The sequence below is a fragment of the Chamaea fasciata genome, unplaced genomic scaffold (assembly GCF_029207755.1).
Source record: "Chamaea fasciata isolate MVZ Bird 193981 ecotype frontalis unplaced genomic scaffold, bChaFas1.0.hap1 SCAF_1, whole genome shotgun sequence".
Taxonomy (NCBI): domain Eukaryota; kingdom Metazoa; phylum Chordata; class Aves; order Passeriformes; family Sylviidae; genus Chamaea; species Chamaea fasciata.
The window spans coordinates 113,327,154-113,353,568 of record NW_027094086.1 but is presented as its reverse complement, the minus strand read 5'-3'; the positions used below and the strand labels follow the sequence as shown (position 1 = coordinate 113,353,568).

The window sequence follows — 26,415 nt, the reverse complement described above, 5'->3', positions numbered from 1 at the left end:
GAACTCTTTGCAGATTGGCTGGTATCTTTTTTTAATTATTATTAACACTCTCTTATATTCATTGCAGAAGTGGCATAGCCAAAATCCCTTATTAAAACAAATACAAATAAATTGACATGTTGCATTTGCACAGCTTTGTTCAATTAAAATTCTCAAAACAGCTTATAAACATTAACTGAAGTGGTATAATTTAAAGTTACAGAAAACAATTGTAATATTCATATTTTACTTTAAGAAATGAGATCAGACTTGCAATTAAAAAAAAGAAAAGCATAAAGGCACTTAATGGTATAAAGCAGAAATGCTCTAGATCAGTAAGACCAAAAGCATTCGTGTGGAAGATTTTGCCTACATCACGCTCTACTAATTTCTGTGAATGTATCAACACGAAGAACTTGGCTCTTAGTGTAGCCTCAAATTGAAACAATGTATTTCAGAATAAAGAGACTAAATTTTCATGTGGGGAAAATAATGTCAATCTGGGGAAAAACCGCACTTGAAACCTTGATGGAAAATCATTTAAATAATAAATAACATGGCATTATCTAAATTCCTCCTACTGAGTTTTCTAGACTGCTCATTAACTTCCAGAGGCATACAAGGTCTATCTGGTGTTTGGGGAAGGCTCCTGGGCTTCTCACTTTCCCTGAGAATGTAATGTTTAAAACTCACCTTTCCACTGAACAGAAAGTAATAATGCCAGGTAACAGAAGAAATGTTACATTTGGAAGAATTTTTGCAGCCTCCTGTAAGAGGCTACTGCATAAAATGACTGATTCTTCATATCATTTGTCAGTCTAAAATGTTAAAGATAGGAAAAGAGGGTAGGCTTTCTGAAAATTCTCACTTGTATTTGTTAAAACAAGTCCCAAGTATCAGATATGTCTCCTTGCTTCTCATTACTCTTCATTTCTAGGCAATCATGTTCTTGGTTTTTTAAATGTATGACAATTTCTGGCAATTTATCACTTTTAAATTTATTTCTTTACTCCATGTTGTGTCCCAAAGTGGTTATTCTTGCCTCATGCAAGTAATAACTAAAGGTTGGTCATTTAAATTTATTGCAGACGCCTAAATAAGAGTTGCAGGTGGGACACCAGATTTCCTGATTCCTCTGTGAACCACACCACTGTCACAGTGGTCCCAGTGACACTGAGGTGTGAGAAAGGACCTCCTGCCCACTGGCTGGGGAGCCCTTTTATGGTCAGAAACCAACTCATCGATAAAAACAGCCGCCAGTGAAATTCTCATTTGCCACTTCAAGTCCTTGCTGTGGAAGCCTCGGGCATCCCAAGGGCTGGAGGATGTGACACCAGTCCCTGTTAGAGGCTGTACACACAGACACACACACGAGCTTCCCGGAGGTTCCCCAGGAACCCGGGGCTCAGCACCCAGGCCCGTCAGGAGCCCAGTTCTGGGCTCCTCAGTACGAGAGAGACATAGAGCTCATGGGCTGGATCTAGCGGAGGAGGGCAATGAGGATGAGTGGGGGACTGGAGCATCTCTCTTAAGAGGAAAGGCTGAAGGACCTGGGCCTGTTCAGTCTGAAGAAGAAACATCTGACAGGGGACCTTATCAGTGCATATAAATACCTAAAGTGGGGGTGCCAAGGGGATGGAGCCAGGCTCTGCTTGGTGCTGCCAAACAATAGGACAAGAGGCAACACGTAGAATCTGATGCACAAGAGTTCCACCTGAACACAAGGAAGAACTTCTTTACTGTGAGGGTGACCATGGGAACGGGTTGCCCAGAGAGAGTGCGGAGTGTCCCTCACCGGAGATACTCCAGAACGATCTGGACACAACCCTCTAGCATGGCCCTGCTTGTACAGGTGGGTTGGACCAAATGACTCACTCCGGTCCCTTTTCAACCTGCCCGATTCTGTGATTTTGTGCTCACCCGGTGACTCGCAGAGAATGAGCCCACCCACGGCCCCTCGGCGCCGCCCACCGCAGCGGCAGCTCAGCCACGGCAGCCGCGCCCACACGCCCACACGCCCACACCCCGGGCGCCCGTCGCCCTCAGCGCTCCCGGCCCCGGTCTCCGCCCGGCGCGGGGAGGAGCGGGAGGAGCGGCCGGGCTGTGCCGCGCCTGCGCCGCAGGGCCGGGGAAGTGGCCGCGCACCGTGTGCGCAGCTGCCGCCGCAGCGTGGGGCCGCAGATGGAGCCTCCCCCCGGCGCCGCAGGTAGGGGCGGCCGGCGGGCGGGCGGCCGAGCGGGAGGGAGGGAGGGAAAGAAAGAAAGAGGGAGGGAAGAAGGGAGGAAGGCGAGGCGGCAGAGCGCCCCCCAGACTACTCACTTCACCCCCGCCCTCCTCTCCCCCACCGCCGCTCTCCTCGCCAAGGCTTCCTGTGGGAAACCCCCGTCGCTTTCCGCTGGCCTCTCACAGCCGCCGGAGCGGGCAGTGGCCTGGGCTGCGGCACGCCGCCGGTGAGCGCTGGGAAGGGCCACCCTGGGGGACTCCGGCCCGGCCTCCGCGAGGTTCCCGGCGAGCTGGGACGTCCCTGCCGCCCTCACCGGGCTCCCGCCTCCACCTCCCACCTTCCCTCCGTGCCGCCGCCGCCGCCGTGACCTCCAGCGGCAGGACGCGGGGCGAAGGCAGCTCCGCGGTGTCCAGGCGCCCGCGGGTGTCTGCTGGAGCCTGTCTGGCCGTGTAACAAACGTAAAGGCAAAGCACCAAGGTTTTGTGGTCCTCGGCTTCGTGCCACCGAGATCTTGTCCGAATGGTTATAGACACGTGTTCACAGGAGTGAGTGTAAGCCCCTGGCCTTTATACCCGTGTGGTGTTTGCTCATTGTGCTCAGGGTTCCCGAGTCAAGGGCCTTCGGCTTGGTGTCTTACAAGGCCATTCTCTACAGCTAATGCAGGGTGTCGAGTCTCCCGTAGGTGGTGGTGACCTGCAGTGGTCGTGGCTGTGCATCTCGGTCCCTGCCACCTGTGGCTGCTTCTCCGAAAGTCGAAGGATGTTGGCCAAGGCCAGATTCTCTGTTTCTGATGGAAGCTTGTTCTGAACCTGGGTCACCAGGCCTTGCAAACAAAGCATTCACAGAGTAGTCAAGTTCTGGGTTTATTGATTGTACCCTCTAAGCACTGGTCTGTTCTAAATTAAGAAAATGTCATAAAACTTACCACGGTATTTCAAGTGGTGGATGTTCATCTGCAGTGTAATTTCGCTTCCCAGTTGTTTTCCTTTGGGAAAAGTCTAGTTGCTACGTTAGTTAATTCACAGATTCACTGAATATTCTGAGTTGTAAGGGTCCTGCAAGGTTCATCAAGTTTGACTCTTAAATAAATGGTCCATAATGGGATCAAACCCACAACCTTGGTGTTATTAGCAGCATGCTCTAACCAACTGAGCGAATGCCAGCAATTCAACCTGTTGTGATTTCAGTGCAGAACAAAAAACATGGCACCAAATGCTGAAGTCATCAGCATTCTGCTTCCCTATTTATCTATATAATGACATTATCTATCCCTCCCAAACCATCTTGTGGTTGTGTGTTAGCTGTAGTAGGACTGCTAAAGACGTACTTTGGGTCCCTGCTACGTGGCACCAATACAGAGATTCATCTCCTGAGCAGTGACATTGCTTACTGACACCTCTCTAAATCTGTTACCTTGTTATCCACTATCTTTTGCTTCCCTCCCCCCGCTCCCCATCAGTTTCTGGCTTATACAGCTCTGTTGAAAACCTCAGAATGAACCAGAAGTGGAGATGTCGAAGTGAGGCAGTAGAGAAACTGGAACAGTAGCTGCAAGAGGTGTGAGCTGCGCTTTCTGTGTTAGTAAGGTGTTAACCCAAATACCCTGGTGTGGTATGCTTTAATGTCATCATTGTTAGCTGCTTCTTGGCGCATACATGAGAAGAAAGAGAGAGGAGCACAGTTCTGTAAGTTGTTACTGTGATCCTTCTTTTTATGGTCACAAAAGACGCAAGTATTCTCATGGCTTTGAAAGGCAGTAGGGAGTGAATTATCAAGGAGTCCTCTGAAGCTCACATTGCAGAACCTGTGAATTATATCCTGATTTGTATAGGAGGAATTTTTTGATAGCCACACTTTGGGAAGAAACTGTAGTTGTGTCATTAGGTGATTATATCCAATAAATAAATTGGTAGTAAACATGTTCACTAGATTTTATGTTCATAAAATCACAGATTATCCTGAGTTGGAATAGACACATGAGGATCATCTAGTCCAATTCCTGGCCCTGCACACGACTTCCCCAAGAATTACACCGTGTGCCTGAGTGTGTTGTCCAAACGCTTCTGGAGCTCTGTCAGGCTTGGTGTGGTGAGAACTTCCCTGGAGAACCTGTTCCAGTGCTGACCCACCATCTGAGTGGAAAACCTTTTCCTAATATCCAGCTTAAAAAACCTCCCCTAACTCAGCTTAAAGCTTCTGCTTTTCCCCTTGTGAGAAAGCTGTAGGCTGCAGTGAGGTCTCCCTTCAGTCTCCAGGTAAAACAAGTGACCTTAGCTGCTCCTTGAGTGGCTGCCCCAGTGCAGGGCAGAGCAGGACAGTCCCCTCCCACCTCCCTGTGGTGCTGTCCCTGATGTCCCCCAGGACAGGGTTGGCCCTCCTGGCTGCCAGGGCACTGCTGACTCACATTCAACTCACCATCCACCAGGACCCCCAGGTCCCTTATTGCAGTGCTGCTCTCCAGATGCTTTTTCCCCAGTCTGTCTGTACATCCAGAATTGCTCCATCCCAGGTGCTAAACTGGGTTAAACTTCACATGCTTGGTCATTGTTCAGCCCTTAATTTGTCCAGGTCTTCCTGGAGGGTCTCTGCCTTTGAGGGAGTCAACAGCTCCTCCCAGTTTAGGAAAACTGTTTTGTTTTATCCTTCTCCAAAATGAATGTGCTGCAGCCCTGCGTTGAATCTGATTTTTGTATGCGGCACTTCCAAAGCTATGTAGGGTGCTGTTTTTAGTAGTAGAGGCCATGGGTTATGAGAAAACTCATTTTATTTTTAATGTGCACTTGGTTATAGCTGTCATTTTCAGGTGGTGAGGTTTGGATCCCTAGTTGAAGATTCACAGATGTGGAAAGTGGAGTCATGGACAAGAGCTGGGATAGACAATACAGGTTTTGGTACCTGTCCTTGACATACGGCTTAAAAGCAGAGGATCTGAAGACTGATTTGATATTTTTCCTAAGCTACTTAATGCATCTTTTTCTTCATGTCAGGTGGAAGTCTAGGTTGTTAAATACAACAGCAGTTTTATTAGTGGATGGAGAAAATTAGGCTTGCAGAATGGATGTGACTTGTTTCAGAGTGATAAGGGCAGTAAGACTAGAGCTAGAAGAATACACTGAAAAGAATTAAGTTACAGCTTCAAAAGGTAGAAAGGATAAAATAATGGGGGATAAAGCAATGTTGAATTTAAAGCGGAAAATGTAGAAGTAAAAGGAAAAGTTGCTTTTCAGCTGCTCTTTTTCAACTTTTAGTTAAACTTCTTTTAGATAAGTTTTGTGATTAATAACATAAGTTTTCAGAATAACATCTGCAATCCTTGTGTAAGTGTAACTGAAAGCTTTTAACCTTGTCACCCCGTGCTCTGAGACTTAAGAGAACACTAGTGTGTTTTGATCATATCCCTTATGTTAGTTTCCAAGATGTTAATTCATTTATATTTCATGTACTGATTGTTCATTTACTACACAGGTACAGAAGTCAAAGGTAGGCATTGCTTTTTATTTGTCTCTTAATCCTTACTTCCAGTTAAAGAATTTTTTAAAAAAAATTCAGGAAGAGTGGTATTCGGTAAAAGCCTTGCTCTTCATTTGTGTGTGATCTTTGTTTGGAATGAAGGGTGTAAATGTTATCCTGAAAGGAGTGGCTAAACAGCTAAATATTCAAGCTCTCAAGGAATTAGGGCATATTTGTCTCTATAATGAAACTTTTATTTGTGATTTACGTTGTTTTTCATTACATCTTGTCATATACTTCTGAAAATTTGTAAGGAGGACTGTGTAGTGCTGGAGCAGCTGATTAATGTTATTGGGCATGGTGGCAAATCTTAGGTAGTTAACATCTCCTCTTCTAATAACTGGGGGATTTGTTGCTTGTTAGAGTTTCCTGCATCCCTTCCTCGTCCGTGTTGGGTACTTTGCTCTTTCTGTGTTGGATTTACCTCTTAGTCATCTCTTGTTTCTGGTGCAAATTATTGCACAATTTCTTATGGCACTGTTTAGCTCTGTTTTATGTGATCTGTTTGGTTTATACAATTCAGATAGTTTGTGTTTTTTCAGGACCTTTCTCTGTTTCTTACTCCAGGTGGAAGTAAGCAATAAATTCTTGGACACCATTCACTGTTAGTTAAAAAGGGCGTAGAAGAAACAGGGATTATAAGCTTGGGACTGATTTCAGGCAAGAGGTGCTCGGATGTGCGGGCTTGACTTTTTAAAAAGCGTGCAGTCCTGTCCTATATGTAGGGATTGAATTGTGTCTGTGCTGTTAGTATCTTTTGGCATCTCAGAAAAACTCCTGGAATGTGTATTTGGTTGCTGAAAACCTGCTGCATGGTATTTTGTTTAAGTGACAGAAAGTTGTGTTGAGGATTTTGCACCAGTGAAAGCACTCAGAAGCTTTAAAATGGTGGAATTAGGGCTGGCTCTGCTCGTTTAATCCTTGGTCAGTTCACAGCCCTAGTTGTTACTCACTGTGTTTTTTGCATTTTGCTGGAATTCCCGTGTGTTATCAGATGTCAGGCTGATGTGTTCCCTTTGTAGGTAGCTCACAACCTAAGTTTTCCTAACTGGCAGGTCTGTCATACTTGTGCAATGGTACAGGCTACGTGTTAATGAAGTTGCATTATTTCCAGTAGTAAATATTAAGTCCTAATCTGTAATTAATTTTCAGGCCCCGTAACTGGATTTGCTGTGTGATCAGCAGTGTTAAAATATCTCCTTGCCTCGGCTTGGCTTTACTTATTACTCACTAGATGTATGAGCATTTGCAATCTGCATGTAATTAACAAGAAAGTGTGCTTTGTCAGGTCTGCTTTTCCTTCTCTTTCTAGGTATTACCGACTTGCTGTGATACAGCCATTGTTCACTTTCAGCAAACAGCATTCTCGTAATCCAGTGCTGCCATACTGCAGGAGCATGAGCCCCAAAGCAAAATGTAAGATAACAAATTCAGCCAGTGAAAAAGGTGAAAATTGACTTTGAGGTGATGATAGAATGGTGAGAAGTTAAAGCTTTGGAAATTTTCCCTGGTGTTGTCATCCCTGTACTCCATCTTAATTTAAAATGATGTCAGTATTAGAAAGATCTCAAAATCTGGAATTTTTTAAATACATGTGAATTTATCCTATACATTTAAAGAAAAAGAAAAAAGGATACTGCATAGAAAAGCTGCATTGATAAGTTTCTTTTGCTTTTAAATCAGGGTTTCAGGGTATCACAGATCTAGTTTCCCTTGGATTATAACACTTCTGTCATTTCATATTGTCCTTCTCTACTTTAAAACCTCAGTAGAAACTCACTACTGAAGGTTCCAGTTTGTATGCAAACACCGATGTGCAAATGAAATTACCAAATTCAGCAGCATTTCACTTATGTATAAAGGTGATTGTTTGCTCCTGGTCCATCTCTGTCAGTTCCCACTGGATGTCTTTGACTGATAAAATTGTTTATTTTTAGCAGGATTCTGCAGGGTTTTTTCGGACCGAGGTTTACAAAGCAGGATGCTGAAATTACTCTGTAGCTTTGATCCCATGAATTCCTTGTCGGTAAAGGCACAGAAGCCCTCCCAAAGGCTACAGCATTGGATACTTAAAGTATTAATTGATACATCAAATTAGAATTGTAGGAAAAGACCCTAAGATTTCAGAAAGATAAGTTGTTTTTTTCTCCCATGACTTCAATGGGTCTATCTCTAAATGAATTTTTTCCGATGTGTGACTTAGTGTTTTTAAATAGAGGTTTTGAGTAGTTGATAATATATTCAATGATACAGACTTTTTGGATAAGTTTTTATGATGCACAGATGCATAAATGATTCACGTGAATTAACCTAAGAATGGTAATTTTTATTTAATACAAGAGGAATAAGCTAGGCAGAATAATGGAGATGAAAATTTTGAGTTGAATGCATTCTTTTCCTGGAGGAGTACTAAGCTCTAATTATATTTGCTTATTCAAAGCACTGTTACAGGTTCAGTAAAATAGATCTGATTTCTTTTTTTGTAAAAGACATTAGTGTCTAGAACCAATAGTCTGATAGATGAAAGGAACGTTTGCCAATAAGCAGGCAGTGGACACTGTGCTGCTCCTTCTGTTATTAAGAAAAGTTTGCTTTTCCAGTGTATTTTTATAATTAGCTCATAGGTAATTGCTTTAAAGCAAAACTTTTTAATGAAATAGAATATTTACCTCACAGAAACAGTTTTTACCAAGTGACATGAAGAATTACTGAATCCTTTAAATCAATGCAATTTTGCAACTTAGTTATATTATTCATTCTTATTCATTCTCCAAACCATCTCAAGTGTAGTGTATATTATAGGTCAGCATATGGAAGAAATGACAGAATGGCTGTTAAATTCAATTTTTAGTAGTCTTGTCATAGATGAAAACAAGATACTCCCTTCCAGGAAAACAGCTTCTTTGCAGAGGGGATTTTCTTTAAATGTGATATAAGTTAAAGAATGGTAATTCTGCATGTATCTCCTTGGTTTTCTTCCCTTTTCACTTTAGAAACTGCTATTCCTAGTGCTAAAGTTCTCATTGATACTTTTTCGAGTTTTATTTTGTAGCTTAAAAAAGAAAGGTATCTTAGAAATCTGTCTACTCACAACTACTTGCCTTTGATGGCAACTGGTAGGAGAAAAATATTTAGGCGTAATAAAAAGAAAGTCCCCTTTATGGCTCCCTTTATGTTTTCAACCAGTCTCCCAAAATAATGAAAGTGATTACTTCTAAAATTTATGTATTTTGTGGAGTGTTGTATTTTAACTTGGATTCATAAATCTTGACTGAACTTTATACAGCATTTTTGCTAGTAAGGAACATAACTGATGTTTTAAAGTTGTTGGAACTGGGATTTCAAGAAAAACACGAGGTAGTATTGTTGCTAATTAAAATGATATAAAATTACTAAAACTTTCCCTGTTCTTTGTATATACTGTGATTCTTAATGAAAAAGCAATGGTGTTTCAGGTACTATTTTGAGCATTTTTTGAATGTGGATAAATAAAAAATCAAGGAACTCCAAATTATAGGTCGCATAACTAAAAATGCGTGTTAAAAGATTGTTACTGGAATTGCTTGACTCAGTTCCTCTTGGAGGGAGGAAGTGTGAGGCTTCTGTAAGTATCTGGGTGGAGCAGATTTCAATTTTCCTGAGTAATCTGTGTCCCTGCTACCTGAAATCATGAAGGAGGTGAGAGCAGAGCTGTTAACTACCAAGTTAAGGGCGAGTAAAGGGTGAGCAAGTCAGTTACCAGCTGTGTTGAATGAAGTGGGGACATGATATGATTTCTCTCAGGACACTTTTTTAGGAAAGCTTTGGTCTTGGTATCCTCTTCTTGTAATGGTGTTCTAATTAGGATGAGAAGCTGCTACGGTCCCTTCTGTTGTTGGGACTGTAAAGCAGCTTTGTATTTCATTCTCCTCTTCCTCTTAAAGGTTTGCTGCCTGCAGCACAGCTCTACACTGTGCTCATGTTGTTCTCAAGGCCATCCTGGGTCCTTTGGTCAGAGGCTAGAAAGTCAGCAAAGTGTTTGTCATCTGTTTTTCCAGCTTCCATACAGAGTGAACTCGATGTGTTCTGCTGGTTGGGATGTTCTTGTTCTTATTAATGTATATTAGTTTTTTGGGGTTTGGTCATTTTTACAAAAATAATGAAAACTATGAAACTGACCAGCTGTGGTCCTTGGCCTTCCATGGCAGTAAAGAGCTTTTGCAGCTGAGGGTTTTGATCAACCACAGAAGGCTATTATTACAACTCTAGTGTTGTGTCCTACATACTGTAGGCAACAAGAGAACCACAAGCACCGAGATTTGCCAAACTCCACAGATGCTATTTGTTAAAAAAAACCCAAGTCATAAATGTTTCTTAGTAATTTGGTGAATAGGGATATCTCCCAGTTTAGTAATCTCTTTCTTTAATTGTTTACACTGAGCTGAGGTTTTATGGAAAACAGTTTCTCTTTCACCAAGGTATTCTCCTTTCTGTAGCTTTCTCCCCTTTTGTCTTTTTTTTTTTTTTTTTCCCTGCAAGCTTGTAACTTCTTTAACTGCTCTTCATCTTCTCATCTGTTACTTGTCCCCAAGAGGAGCATTCTGGAAGAGCATTCTGGAATCTGCTGATGAGTCTTTAGGAAACATTCAGTAGTTCTATCACACAGACTCCTTGCCTGTAGACTTACATTTTCAAGGATCTAGTGACTTAGCTGTAACCCCTGGAAGCCTGCGTTTGGTTTTACCTCTGGCTAACTTCTGTGTATGTTTTTACAAAACACTGAGTTTTTAGTATAAATGGTATTTAGTCTGTGTTTCGTAATCTTTACTTGATGAGCTGCGTTCATCCATCTGTCTTGTAATGTTTGATGGTATTCGGAAATTTCATCAGAAAGTAAGGTAAGGGTAAAACTTCAGAGCATTAAATTTGTCTAACAAAAATGCCCTAGTTTGGACTGGCAGAGGGAGGAGGAAAAGCTGCTGCTAGCATTTGTCTGGCCCTCTGGAAGCTGAGGGGTAATGTGGTGGTTCACTTTGTGGCAAAAGGCCATGATCTCCTCCAACAGCCTACCCAAAAGACCAGGAAAAGTATGTGGAGGACGTGGGTGGGAACCAAAGGTATCAGCTGAAGGCAAACTGTAGGAAAATCTATCTCTTATTTGTCTGGGACTAATGTTTTCATGATGAAATAAAACAGAAGTAAGACTGTTGAAATAAAGATTCTTCTGTAAGGACTAGTCCGCGGCAAATCTGGTATTAGAGTAAGAATTACTTTTCTTAATGCAGAATAGTGAATTCGCAAAAGCAGAAAAATGGGGTTTTATTCTGGAAACTGTAATATAATTGAAAAAAGGCAAAAGGACTTCTTGATGGTTTTACATCATGGTCGTGTCATGTTTTTTGATGAAAAAACATAATCAAAAGGGGTTTTTTCCTGCTTCTGAGGTGTTCTTTGAAAGTTCTTGCTGCATATGTTACTGCAGAGATAAATAGCTTGGATTGATGATGATCTTGCAAGTGCTTGTACATCAGTGTTAGAAATGCAGATACTTTGCATGTTAACATTTGCTTTAGCTGGTATATGCTATTTTTAATATTTCCACCTTATTTTTCTAAAATATTTTGTATAAATGCTAGGCATACTGACTTCAGTAAAGTGTTCTTTTCAAGATTGTTGAAGGAAAATCACTGTAATTCTAATGCAATGGATAATTTAGAATCAAGAAGAATATTCAAATACTTGAATATTTCCAGTTGAAACTCACAAGTATATACAGTACTGCCCAAACCGAACATCTGCATTTGAGCTATTTGGAGAGGTAGTTGCACCCAGAGCCTGAAACTTAGTAGAAGATAATTAAAATTGCTTGGGCTTTTCATAGAGTCACTTAGGCTAGGTTTAACACCATCAAGTCCAACCATTATTAAGCACTAAATATTTCCCAATAAAAATACAAAAGCAAAATCCTGTAAATACAAACATTTGTCAAATTAAAGAAAATATTATGACTGATACTTCACCACAGAGATTCTTTTAAAAACTGTAGATGAGTTTATAAATAGTCTTTACTGTAATTTCCTTTATACTGTTGCATAATTACCTTTGAATTACTGTTGTAGCTCTCTTCTCATTCCTCATACTGGATGCTGCCCAGTGTCCTGATGTGCCCTCTCCTTCCTGCATTTTCAGTCTCTGTAGATTTGATAACATGGGACTAAAAAGAAGGAATTTGCCTGGAGCACAGTTCTGTCATGGTTCTGGTTGCTCTGGTGTTAACACCAGTGGAGCTATCCTTGCTATCAGTCTTACGCTCCTTTTCTTTTGAATAATCAAACAGAAGATAGGGTGTTTAACCTCAGAGAAAACCCGACAATCTTTTTTGACTGTCCTGGGCTATCAGGGAGGTCTTCTCTTTTGGAGTTTCTTTTTCTTTGCTTGCTTGTTTTTTTCCAGATAGCCCTGTTTCCTTTCTAGCCTTTAGTTGTATTCCTACCCACTTGTCCTCTTTGTCAATAGCGGGATAGCTGATCCTTGCACTGGAGCCCTGTGCTTTGTCGTTGTGAAAATCGTGGATGCCTCTGGCCAGCTTTGCCAGCAGGGGAAGCCCAGCTGTTCTTCCCAGGCCCTAAAGACTTCTCGCCCCTCTGCTACGTTTCCATGGATGCTGTGGTGTAAAAGTTGAACCTGTGCAGAGCCAAGGGTTGGACTTGATGGTCCTTGTGGGTCCCTTCCAACTCAGGATATTCTGTGATGTTAATTATGGGAAGTAGATAATTAGATCTAATTACTCCAAAGCGTAAATCAGCTGCGAAGCACTTTTTAAAATGTGTTTGAGTTAGTTTTCTGTTTTGACCTGGTGGTTCGGTGCGTAATAATGATGATGTGATGGGAGTGAGTGAGGGTAATGCAGGACTGGTAAAACTTCCCTTTTGGTGACAGGTGGCAACTCACTTGCTTAACTGTATCTGTATTTGTTCTGTGTCCTCCAAGCACCAGTTATAGCCAAGTTGAGTTTAGAAAGTGTGAGAAGCAGAAGTTTAGGCTGTAATTTGTGCCAGTGGTACTCATGATACTTCAGTCTTTCTTCCTGTCCTAGTCTCACTGAATTCCCTCATGTGGGCGGCTTTGGAGTTATACAGTGAAATGGATCAGGGAATTTACCTAGCAGAAAAATTGCTAGGTAAATTTAACAGGTAAAACAGGAAATTTATATACCTCTAAAGGAATTAACTTCCCCTTTCATTCACCACAGGGCTGCTGAGCCTGTCTGTGTGGGCAGAGGGAAAAGAGCATCACAGGGATGGGGAGAGGGCAGGAAGGCTGCAGTGCAGGCTTGCTTTGACTGGAGTGAGTGGAGCTAAGGCATGTAGTGTGGTGGTGCCAGTTCCTGCCATGTCGTTCAGCTGAACTGATTTGTCCTGTTTACAAAACATGCTTGGAAGTTTTCTGACAGCTTTGTCTTTTCTATGGCCTATGTACTGTACCAAGTGTTTGGTACAGTAATTGTACTGATACTCTGCAGAAGGTTGAAATGAAGGATATTTGTAGTATTTTATCTGGAAAATACTATATTTGTAGAAATCTGATATTTGTAATATTTTAAGATGAAAATCAGAGCATGGAAGCAAATCTAGTTGTGAGCTATTTGTTTTTAGTGTTTTTGTTGTATGTACAGAGTAGAGGGGTTTTTTTCCCTGCTGTAGAAATGCTAAGAATGTTTTTGAGGAGAAATGTCTTTAGTTCAGATTCTATATGTTGCTCATGGTAATCCTATGTTGTTGCCAGATTCCACTAGTAATATCATGTATGCAATACTGTGTAATCTCATAATGTAGACTCTTAGCATTAGTAAACTTTCAAAGATCATGACTTAAGAATGACAGATATTGGTTTCAGTTGTTTTTTATGGAGAAGTAATCAAAAATGCTCTACAAAAGAGTTTGAAAGCTGTAGGTAATTTAAAGCCTGCTTCTTTCCTTAGTTTCAATACGTTGCTCTTTTACTTCTTCTTCATTTCATCTCCTTATCTTTTTAATAAGTGAAATGATTTAATAAATTGAAATGATTGTCACCCAAAATAATTCTATGTGACAGTAGAATTTTTGTAGTGGGAGCGTCCAACTGATGCTATTCTGAAATGTGATCTCAACTTCAAAAGATGAATAAAGGGTGTGTTTAAAGATGAAAACCTGTATTGGTATTTGGTATAACTGCATTGGACTGTACAGTACTCTGAGCAAATATCCTTTAAAGGGTTTCAAACTCAGAAACTGAGAAGTAAAAAGCCGTTCTTGATAAATTCTCATCCCTTCATTTTGAAGAAAGTGCACCTGGAAAAGCAGTATTTTTTTTTCATAATGGTCTGTGTTTATTCTAAATCACTAGCTGTACTCAGAAGAATTCTGGAGACAACCGAAAACTAACTACAGCTTTACTTTTAAGTACAGAAATCAGGCAGCAGCATTTCTTCTTTTCAAGTTGGATTTCTCCATTAAAAAGATCCTAGATCCTCGGCTGAAGAGACTTCGTTTCTTCTGAAAAACTGAAGTCTTCCATGTAGCCATATAAATTCTAGGTTGTGCTCTAGTATGTGCTGGTTTTCTCAGCTTTGTGTCAGTGAATGAAAGAATACGTACAGATCATGTGCATAGAAAAATACTAGTATCCAGAAATAAAAGTATTTAACTGCTGTGCTGTCTGTATACAGATTTTTTATTCCGTGAGGCAGAAATTCAAATGGGCTGCCAGAATTTGCTCCTTTATTTTTGGTTCATAGTGCACATTAAACAGAGTAGAAATATTCAGGATAATGCTCATATTTGTATCTGAGCAGATTTTGGACTTTGCATCCTTTTGATCTCTGTGGTCCTTTCATAGTACTTTCTCCTGCTGTTTGTGACAGTTTTGGTGTACTCCTGTATATGTTATGTAAACAGTGCTATGTTGTTTTTTTAGATAGACTTTTCCTGATGTATAAGTAACAATTTTTATGTTCAAAATTATCTTTTCTTTCACTCTTGCAGAAAACTCCAAGCTGAGACATGTAGAAAAAGATGTTTTGATTCCACAAATAATGAGGGATCGAGCCAAGGAGCTGTGCTCAGATAAGGTGCAAGGTAAGTCAAATATTCATTAGGAGATCAGATGCACTCACTTTTGTGCCCTGAATATAATCCTTGTTTTTGAAATCATGTAGTCAGAGAATTAACATGTGTGATCTCCATCTTATCAGTTCTCTGTGAAACCAGTGTTGAAGCATATAAATCTGCAGTGTAGGCTTTGGCTGCTTGGTGGAGTATTTTCCAAAATTACTTGTTCTCGAGGGCTGTAGAATTTAGTATGATTAATACAAGACTTTTCACATCTCAGTCTGGTGGTGACAGAGCAGCACAAGAGTCACTGTGTTTCTGTATGAAGTATTTAATACTTGCATAAATTCAGTTGCCTCATACAAACCTTCAGTTAAGGCATCTCTCATTATAATAAGTTTGTTTAAATATTCCATACTTACTGCATCCTTTCCTTGCCCCAGCACTGAAATGGTTCATGCACATGAACACACACACGTTACTAAACAGATAGGGTGGTGGAGTACACTTCTGCTTTCATTTTCTTTTCAAGAGTACTGGACAGTAACTCTTTAAAGTGGTGTCACCACCTCTGCTGAGAGCTGCTTACTCTCAGGTTAGCCAAGAATGCTGCTGTAAGAGGGATCTAAGAATGGATGAAAAGCCAGGGAATTATTCTGTATGAGTGTTGATTTTCAGTAGAGGGCATTTGGTTCCAGTCATCCAGATCTGTGCTCTTTGAACTTTTTTTGTTCGTGCACCCCATCAGTAAAAAATTTCTGACTGCACAATCCCAATATAGGTACATTCATTTATAAATTATGTACTTGTATGCTATGTACATTATAAAACATAAAAGTAGAAGTTATAAAAAGATGAGATAAAGATGAAATAAACAGTACATTAAAATATTTTTTAGCTATTTATCAATCTAAAAAGATTACTGTTAATAACAGTACTTTTTATTGAGATCTATATGACTGAACATGTGTCATAGTTTTTAAAATCTTTACCACTGTGATATAGGAACTTGAATACCTGGTTCTAACTTTATTTTAACACTTGATCTTTAAGGGTGTTATGCCTGGAAAAGATACCTTACAGTGACCCATGGATCCCCATGGAAGAACTACATAGTTGCTTGCACTTACTAAATTTTACTGAATTATACCTGTTTTCCAGTCCTCTCCACAAGTTTTGCAAATGTTTTGCTTGAAATTGGGCTAATAAATGATCTTCTTCCTTGATGTCAATCAGTTTTTCTTCCAAACTAACTAGAAGGCGTTGCATGTCAGTGTTTTCAACCCTCTAAAATTCTCCTTGGGAAGATTTTTAACAGGTTAGAAAGTTCTGTTCATATCCTTTTAAAGTATACAGATATAGGAGATTTTTGTAGGTGCCACACATTTTGTTCACCAACAAAACCAAGCCGAAAATTACATAATTAAGTGACCATATCCAAATACCTATTTTCAAAATGCTTTCTCCAAAGCACAAGTTTCTTTTGCAAAGGAGTTACTTTCTTACTCATTGTTAAAATGACACCTTCACCTTGGAGGGACACATTGAGTGTTTAGTTTTTGGAAATTCCTGCTAGGTAGCGAACTACTTGCTGCCGCTTGTCATCGCCAAAAAGGTCAGTGGATTTGGAGCACTTCTCAAACCTGACACTTTTTGTTTTTAGAAAAGACAACTCTTTTAAGCTCTTTGCCACAAGTTATCCAGAGAAGGAACCTCTCTGTGGTGCTAGGGATTTTCGTGGCCCCTCCCCATCTGATTAGGAAGTCTAGTAAAGATGCCACTGTTTGAAGGGCTTGTTTTTGTCAAGTTATAACATTGATGTCGTCCTGTAGCACATTGTGCTCTCCTGGCTCCAACTGCTTTTCTGCAATAGCTCACCCCTGAGTGGTGCAGTGAAGGAGTTTCACGTGCAGTCCTCTCTCTCTGTAGCCTTAGCCTGGAATCCCTTTTTTATTCCAGTCAAAGCAGCCACTCCATAAGTAGCTACATTTGCACAGTTTTTCCATAATACATTTTTTTTTGTTCAAGAATCCACTTCCTGTTGAGAATAGATCTTCTCCAGTACATCTTTCCTTCAGTGGCTCAAAAAAAAATTTAAAAGTGCATTTCATTTTTGAAATGCAAATACCACAAGGTGTGAGAAGTTAAAAACTTCTGTACTTTCACTCAACTGTATAGCAAAACTCCCACGCTGTGTAACTTGTTTTCACACTTGTTTCTTCAAATCTTCATCTGTGTCTTCTGTGCATCTTCCAACAGTATTTACTGACAAAGGAGTGTATTTTAGTTTGTTGCCATATTGTTTTTCCTGAATTATTTCACTGACTTTTACCATGTCAGAAGGAACAATTGTTTCCCCAATGGCATGTGGCCTTTTGTGTTTTGCTGTTATTTATGAAACTTCAAAGGAAGTTTCTGGGGTTTTATCACTAGGGCACTCTATGACTAGAGTCATGTCTGAGTAAAGTGGACCAGTGTATTTTTTGAGCAGCTGCTTTTAGACGTTCTCCAAAAAATAGAGAAAAGTAGTGTTACAGTAATATCTGCCAAAGGAAAGTGGCATCAGGTAACAGGTGCCTTTCAGTGCTGCCAGAAGGACTTAGCAGACCTTTTTTTCATTTGAGCAGTAGTTGAATTGTTTTTACTTTGAACTCTATACCTGTTGGGGGAAAAAAATGAAAAGCAATTGCAGTAGTGTGGGTCATTTGAAAGAAGATGTTGGTTAAAAGTATTTTGAGAGCTTGCTATTCATATAATGTTGTTTGAGGTTAACCAGAGGGGACTGTGTGTATGTGTTTTTCTCCTCTGAACTTTGTATAACATAAGGACTTCGGTTTCAGCATCTCCGTTTTCTGTGGCAGCAACCAATATTGGAGGATATTGAGCTGTGTGTGACCTGTGGACCGTTACCTTGCAGCTTCTCCATCTTTTTCCCTCCATAAATTTTAAAGCCAGATGTTACGGTTTTTCTTTCTGTGATGTTAGGCAAAATTATAATTTCTTCCTTCTTTCTCCTATATAGAGTTTAGTTTTGTATCTTTAGGAGAATAAGGTTTGTGGGTACATCTATCTCCCTGTCATTCCTCTGTCACCTGTAAGCCAGCTTTGATCAAATTGTGTGAAAGAAGTGGAAACTGAGTATTTCTGAAACACTTTTTTAACAAATAGGTGAGCAAAACCCCACTTTAATCTCTATTAAAATAAAAAGGTGGTAGCAGAGCTTCAGTTATTTTCTTGTTCCCCTTTTCATCTTGGTGGAGGGGAGAGACCAAACCATGGGAAATGAAGCTTAAGCAGTTTTGTGATCAGTAGATTTACCATCTCATAAATCCATTGTGAGATTATTCCTGGAATAAATTTGTCTTGTTAGTACACAGGGATAGGTGTTAATCAGAGTAAATAGGCTATGATTTTTTGTGCTGTAAACAATTATAAGCTATGAACATAAGCTGTGTAATTAAGTAATCAAAGCTCTTGTGACTTGGTTTGTGTGCTGTGGAGTGTACACACATGCATGAAATGGAGTTGTTTACACTGAGGGCAGAGATACTCATTTAACTTGCTCTCAATGTAGGATTTTTCTGCTTTGTGTTAAGTTCATGTTTCAGAAACTCCTATTAGTAGACCTCTGTTTCTTTTTGTCTTTAGGAAATTGTGATAAATGCATCAGTGGTGTAGGAAATAAAGCTATTCCACAAGTAAGAGCCCTTACAATTGGCTTGCTGAGGCTGGGTTCACATGTGTCCCTATGGGGAGCCCCTAGACATTCAATAGTGCTCTGCATGAGCACAGGGGTCCATCTGTACCCAGCCTGGTACCTTAGCCTGCAGCTATACCACCTAGAGCTGTGTGCTTATCAGAGCTAATAATGCAAGTAATGACAGCCTGGCCAGCGCGTGTTCCAGAGCTGTCCAGGGAAAAGAAACCCCAGGCGTTACGGAAATAAATAAAAAATAAAGGATTTGTTAACTTAAGAAGTGATCCTGCTCCCCTAGTGCACAGTTAAATGGGTGACTCATTGCTGTGCTCAGTTGTTAGCCTACCAAAATGGCTTAGGGAAGAAATAACCATGGAAAGTATGTCCACCTGATAATTTTTAAGAACAACTGAGTATTGTGTCTGGTTGTATTTCATTTTACTTAAATTATTTAAATTTGCTTACAACTTTCTTTTCCAGATCATTCCAGTATAAGTTCTTTTGTGTGCTGCACGTTTCTAAAGAATTTTTTAGCGCTCAGTTTCAGAATGATTTTTGTGTGATTTAAGATTTTCAAGCACTTTTTTCAGTGAAAATGGATGTATTAGTAATTTTGTTAACTTGAGTAATAATTCTCTTAACATGCTTTCTGGGAAACACTAGTCAATTTTCTGTGACCATTATGTGAATATGCTTCACCATGTTCATATCCATGTACTGTATGTGCGTATGTGAAACTGTGGGCGAAAGTGTCAGAAAACAAGCAAATGAAAAACCCCCAAAACATTGGCATACAGGAATGTTTCGCTGTATTATTACAAACTAGCATGAGTTTGCCTAAAATAATATTAAATGATATATTTCTGTATCATCATGTCCTTGCATTTCAAACCTAAGTAACTAAAAGGATCATTTCTTAGCCATTGCCTCACTTATTACTTCGATGAAATTTCTTAAGCAAGCTGTTTTCCTGTTTTGCTTTAATTTCCAGTTATAAAATTTAAATGTATGAATAAGCTTCTTCAAAGCAAAATCATACCAAATTTCAGGAACCTGGAGTTAGCATTTTTCATCAGAATGATGACCTTTAGCACATCAGAAGTTCTGTAGTTTCATCCAACTTTCCATGACTTCATGCTGTAAAACTAGGGACAGTCATGGAAAAGACTGTAAGAGCTGTGGTTGATTCTTGATAATTTTTACAGAAAAGTTTGTCTAATTTCTTGAGAGCACTTACTCTGCTGTCCAAAGTTACAGATTCTGAAACTGAACTTGATGGGGTTTTTTTGGTAACAGAAATACACAAACTTGGACTGTCAGCTTAATTTGGTTTAATTTTGGGTTACTTGGCTTGGAAAATAGAAACGGCTGAGTGACTTTGAGATGTTGTGGGTTTAGACTCTGAAGAAGTCGTCTTGAATTGAGATCCTAAAAAGAAATTACTGAGTCACAGAGTCAGTCATTAAATTAGTTCTCTATTATATTTATTGTAGATGTTTTGTATAATTGTTGTACTGTAAAGCATTTCTGCCCACCTTCCAAAACCTCACAACCTTTTTATTTTCTGGGAGAAGAACAACTTGCTCCAGAGACAAGGGGTTTAAGTTCTGAACTTCTTTCCTCTGAATATTGTTGTCTGTTACTGTCACATCATCTGGATTTGGGCCGTTCAGGTCATGAAGAGGGACCTGCAGTTATCTTCTGTACCTGAGACTCCTTTGTAAGGCTGAAGGATTCAAATAGGAAGTAGACCTATGTGCTTTTCAGGGTGACTGCAGGGACAGATAGTTCAACTCAGCCTGGTTCTGCCATTAGAAAGATGGTGAATTAAATGTAGCCATTTCTTGTTTTAAGTGTATTGTGGGAGACATCCATTTGATCAAGATGACAAGTTGTTCTGTCCTTTTAAAAAAATTATTTCTATTTTAAAACTTTATGAGGGAGACACAGGGAAGATATTTCTATTTGTGCTGAGTTGGGGACCTTCACTGAAGTACACTGTTGTGTTGGTTCTGTTGTCTGTAGGAGCTGTGTAATTAAAGCAGCTGGAGTTACATTGCTGAAAAAATTCTCATGGTACTTGGCAGGGCTTTAAAAATGGTTTGGAAAGTGCGGCTGGAAAAGGACATTGCCAAGCAACCACCCTCCTCCCATTCTCCAGATTTCCCATTAGCCCTCTCCTCCTCAGGGCTCATGTTGATACTTAGTGAAGATGATGGGATACAACACTACTGGAGGCTTCTCTACAGTTGAGCATGACCAGTGTCATCCAGAGTTTTGATAATGTGCACTTACTCAACAGTCCTGTCACTGACATTATCTCTGTCCCCGTAGGGGCCACCTGCTCTAGACCATGACCCTTACACCTGACATAGCAAGGTCCATAAAGCCAAAGAAATTTCTGATTGAACTACATGTGGTGCTGTACATTTAAATGCCCAAGCACACCTTTAGATATTCTTCTTTAAAAAAGCAGTCTTTTTTTTATACTTTCCTATCAGAAATGCAGATAATGAAACGTGTGAAATCCTTAGCATGTTTCGCTTGATGTTGCTCACTTTCCTTGGTATTGCAGATTGTGTTCTGTTAATTATTGCCAGTCCTTGTTGAATGCTGAGACATGATTAACCTGTTAGTACCTAGAGTTCTGACATCAGAAGAATGCCAAGATTGATAGTAGAGGGAAATTACATGACAGCTCTACTTAAAAATTCTGATGAGTGTTCTTGTCTTACAGCAAATTGAAACTAAAATCACCATTTACAGCTGAACTTTGCTTATCCACTTTGCATCATTGTGGAAATGGAGTCCTTACAATTTTTTTTCAAGTTCACATCTCCTAGGAGTATCTGCGAACACAATGATCTTCTAATTGACCAAAGCAAAAAGATCAAGTGACTGATAAAAATCAATGAGTTAACATGACAGCTGCTAGTACCTTTTTTAAATTGAGCTGCTGTGACCAGAAGTAGCTTACATGTGCTTATGTCCGTATTATTCAGAGTTTGGTGTAAAGCCTGAGAGGTTACAGTGGAAGAATCACACAGTTTTTATGACCACAATAGCCTTCTCTTAGGAGGATGAAGAAAAAAATGCTGCATTATTCTCTGCAAATCCATTTTTGTGAGAGGAAGGTTAGTATAATTTGAGAACATGGTTTCAATTCAGCAACAAAACCGCAGGTGGGGAATGGAGGAAAACTGTTGTCCTGTATTGCAGTATTTATTATCTGAAGATTGGAGTATATTATAGTCATATTGTGTGCGACCACATGACCCTCTAGGAAACTGTTGATATTACATTATGTTATATGTGTTGTGCAGTTGTCAGTTATTTAAATTGTTTTAAATGTTTTGATAATGTGCAGTTATATTTAGTACTGGTAGTAAATTGCTATGAGCTTTTTTTCTGGCTAGTGTTCCTTGAGAGTAAGATGCTGAATTTTTATACAGTGTTCTTGTTTGCACACAACAGCTTTTATTTTGGAAAAAAAGATTCAATGTTATATATTTCCAGTGAACATTTACTCTCATCACATTTAACTACGTGAATTAATACAATCTCTAGAGGGATTATGGTTATTGAGCTTTGCTCCAACAAACTGGGCAGAGAGAACAGCTATATGTAAATTACAATTTGAAGAAATGAGATTCTAGATTTGTGCAAGTTTGTTTGTTTGTTTGTTTGTTTGAGTGAATGACAACAGCATTAGCTAAACTAATTTATTGAAAAGAAATATGAGGGCATATTGTCTTGCTTGGTAATAGAAATTTCAGTGTTCTAACTGGGTTTTAGGGCTTCGAAGAAAATGTTCAGGGGGTACTTGTCTGGTTTGATTATTTTTGTTCTTCCCCCGTCCATGTCATTTCAACCCAGCTGATGAGAAGAAATTGGTCAGACTGCTAGCTTTACCACTGCAACTTACTTGTGTAGGGTTTTTTAGGTTTTTATTTTTTTTATTTATTAGGGAATGGAACAGCTTTTACAGGGACAAAGAGAAATGAAATCACTTTCAGTGAAAGAAAGAGGCCTCATTATAACCACCAACAGCAGTTATTGACAGCTACACTTCCTATTAACAAGGAGCATTTAAGAGTTTGGCTGTTGGATCTTTGGACTTGATCTAATTTGCTAGCATTAATTAGTTTCTTTTGAGCACAGACACTTGGTGCTCACAGCTATAGATTTAGAGGACTAATTAGGACAGAAAATTGAACAGAATGGGGTAAGGCATTAACCTTCAACCATTACCAGCTGGGGCTCTGATAAAGACCACAGAGTCCAAATGCTCCTATTCATGCAAAGAGTACTCTAATGAATATCAATTTCAGCCAGGTTGCCATATCTTACAAGCCCTGTCTTGATTTTGATTCTCTTACCTGGTAGAGATTTTTATGTATAGATATTAAAGTGATATTGGTAGTTCAGAGCTCATAGATGAGAACCTCAAGAGGTTACTTGTGTTTTGTCCAGTCTTTCAGTTTACTTCTCTCATGTTACAGATTTTATTGGTTTCCAGCTAAGATCCTGAATTTCAAATTGATTTCCTTATCCAGCATAAATATATTAACATAGCTCAGATTAATTACATATTCTTAACAAATGCTGGTTTAAATAGAGGATGCTTGTGTGTTTTCTGATTATTGTAGTACATAGTAGTAATGTCCATGACAAGAGCACTCCCCAAGCTAACTGCGGAAAGTTGAACAGTAGGATTGCTTCTTTCACAGTTCTTATGGTGAGATACAATTATTGTATTATGGTATTCAGTTGGTAATCCAGTTTTAGAAGGAAAACTGTTCTTCCAGACTGGATTCATGTGTTTTAACGTCTGCAGAATGGGAATACTTTAACTGTATATAAGGAAAGAAAAAAATAATTGCCTTTGTTCTTTTTTATCATTTCTTGGATTATTGGAAGAATTGAACTTGAAATTAAGCATCCGAATCATCAGTTGTTTCTACCCTTTAGTCATATTACTAACTCCCTGAGAAACCCACCATTAAAGCTGAATCAATGTTGTTGTCTTCATTTGACTTCTGTACCTGGAAATTCTTTGCCCACTGATGAGAAAAGTTCAAAAGTCTCTTCTCTATCATAGTTTCTCAAAACTTGTTTTTTCAGGAGTGATGCTAGCATTGATGTATATTCCTTTTATGTGCTCTGTTTATTTCCAGTTCTCCACTAGTGTGTCTACAGTGTTAGTTGAATAGCTGGTTTTGTGTCTTAGGGTCCTGGTGAGGTAAGGTTGCCACAAACTGTAAAAATAGAGAAATTCAGCCTTGCCTGTACCTACTGATTTTGGGATATTCGTGGTATTTCGATCAGTCTTTAGGGAACAGTGTGAGGTGAATGTCCATAGTGGAAGAGACACGGTCAAGTTCTTCTCCCAACAAAAGGGCGAGGGTACTGTTCTAGCCACTGACTCATACCTTTTCTCAGATATTATATATAGTGTTTGCTGATCCCATTGTTTTCTTTCCCAGTTGACACATTTTGATTCTTGTGTCAGTCATTCTTATTACCAGCAAGTGAGCTGAAACTCGGGATTCTGTAAGGGTTTTTTTGCCTTCATTCGATTGACTGTGGCGACAACCTGTGGGTGCAGTGTTAGAGTGTTACACTGAGGTGTTACTGTGGTGTAGGTGGACAGAGCAGTGGCACTTCATGTGACTCACAGTAGCTGTTAGTTTAGCTGCCTGTCCTTAACAAGTATGCCTGTATGAAGTAGTTGCTCTTCAATTTTGCATTATAAATCCCTCTTAGATACTGCATTCAACAGTTACACAGTTAGCACTTAATGTAAATAAATCTTATTACTTTTAAGAGGTTATGCTATATTCCCATTGCCTGTGTATAAATATTTATGTTGTATATGAATTATTAATACTAACCTGGGGTTAGTTTCACACAGAAAAAAGGTTATTTTTCAGCTATTGAAGTCAGAATGTGTTGTATTGGTACCATTAGGTTCAGCAGTGGAAAATAAAACTTAGCTTGGTCAAAAAGTTGCTACTGTGTATTCAGAAATACAGTAAACAGTGAGCATTCAGGCAGCCTAAAAGCAATATATTGTCCTTGTATTCAGCATAACGTGATAGGGGAAAGCTTCTGTCCATTCTTTAGATGACACATGAAGTTGACAAGTGTATTTGCTGAAGAAAATTGCTTATCCAAATCTCAGAGATTGAAATGAAGCTCAACAGGAATTAATACTAAATGGAAATCAGAATAGGAGTTGTGGTTTTAGTTAATATGCTTTGGTTTAATGAGACAGTGGATAATGAGGGTTGTAGTTTTGATCTCCTGTATGTTGTGGACCTATACCTGTTACATATCTTTGTGTAGAATGTTACAACTCACAACTCAGCAGAACCAGTAAAAAAAAAAGGGGGGGGGGGCAGGAATCACAGGTCTTATCAGGCAGTAAGGGAACACAAAGTTGAAATATAGTTTGGCAAATACACACACTTTCAACAAGATGTGGTGGTCTAAGTGTTCTTCATGCTTTTTGGTGTAAGTGTTCTTCATTGTTTTCTGAAAACAATGGAATCTCAAATTTTCGTCCTGGTTTGGGATGAAAGCATTTTAAGCTTCTTTTTCCATGTAGAGCAATAGTTCTAAAGATTGCTTAGCTCAAACTGAGTGAGTTGTCCCTGTAGCACTTATTCTTTGATGTAGTAGTTAATGGGTCCTGGGGTAACAACAATGACAATGCCCAAGTGTTTCTTTTTATAGCAGAGACAATGTTGTCTGTTGCTGAATAAAACTATGTTCTTGTACATTATTTTTCAGGTCCTTTTTATAACAACAACAAAAAATGATCCCACTCTCTCCCACCCCCAAAGTTAGTTTTGTTGCTGTTGTAATTGCTTTCCAGTAGTTGTTTCTCTGGTGCTGCATAGTAAAAGAGTAGGGAAGTTTGTGCTCTGGAGAGTGTTTTACTTAAAGGTCTGATGCCTAAGAAGGGAATAAAGGCTACAGTATTGAAAGGCCATAAAACACTTGTGCTGTATTGTCATCCCTCTGAATTATATTTTAACAGTCCTGCAGAAAAGAGCTCCTGGAACATTTGCTGCCTCAAATCAGGATGGATACCTCTACAGGAAGAGAAATTGTGTAACAGAAGGCAAGAGGTCTTTTGGATGAGCAATCAAGAACTGCAGAGCTGGTCAGAGGATAGGAAAGGGGTCATCAAGGAATGCTAGAGCTGTACAGAGCTTTGGAGGTATGGATGAGGCTTTAAATTTATGATCAGGGTACAAGAAAAGCAGTTTACCTGCTGTATCCTAGATTTGAGAGGGATACTAGTAAAGGATTTGAAAGGCATCATGGGAAGGAGGGAAGGTAGTAATTCTGATGGGATAATGAGTAGGAAAGGAACTTTTATGTAAGGAATTTTGAGGAAGATAATGTAGAAGACCTGTGCATGAAAATTTCCCTTGGACAGCGTAAACAGTTTTTTCTCTTAGTCTTTATTTTAGGTGTTGGGAGGGAGTTGAAATGGTTGTAGGGAATTTGGGACTTTAATTATGGTATTAAGAGATCTGCCTTCTTACCTTTTTCCTAAAATAAGTTTAAAAAAAGGTTTCTTTAAGTTAGTCATGCCTTTTTGGGGGGGACTTCTGATATTCAAGTTCAGGATTTCTTTTATCACCTATAATGTACACTTTATAGTTTTCTGGCTGTGATCTAGAATCTCTTGAGGTTCTAGTTATTCTTCTTTTCCCTCCTCTTCAGTATACACTAAATATGCCATTCAAGCTTTCAGATCAACAATATATTTCAGGGATGTTTAAATCGTCCTTTTTGAAGCACAAAATCAAAAAATTATTGTTGCATTTGCATGCCAGGCTGGATACAGGTCCTGCTTTGTTTCCTGGTGACAGAAATGTCCCATACTCTTTGCTGTAATGGGATTCTCATGAAGCTGGGGA

At 39.4% G+C, this 26,415-nt stretch overlaps 1 protein-coding gene across 1 annotated transcript in view; it reads left to right on the top strand.

Annotated features, from left to right (window-relative positions):
• The first annotated feature begins 2,020 nt into the window (after positions 1-2,020).
• The window catches only part of CMC1 (C-X9-C motif containing 1), a 42,761-nt gene continuing 18,366 nt past the window's right edge, over positions 2,021-26,415 (top strand). The window contains exons 1-2 of the mRNA XM_066194186.1: positions 2,021-2,185; positions 14,716-14,808. Coding sequence (XP_066050283.1) covers positions 2,161-2,185; positions 14,716-14,808 — 118 coding nt within the window. The 5' untranslated portion in view covers positions 2,021-2,160. The remainder of the gene's footprint in view (positions 2,186-14,715; positions 14,809-26,415) is intronic.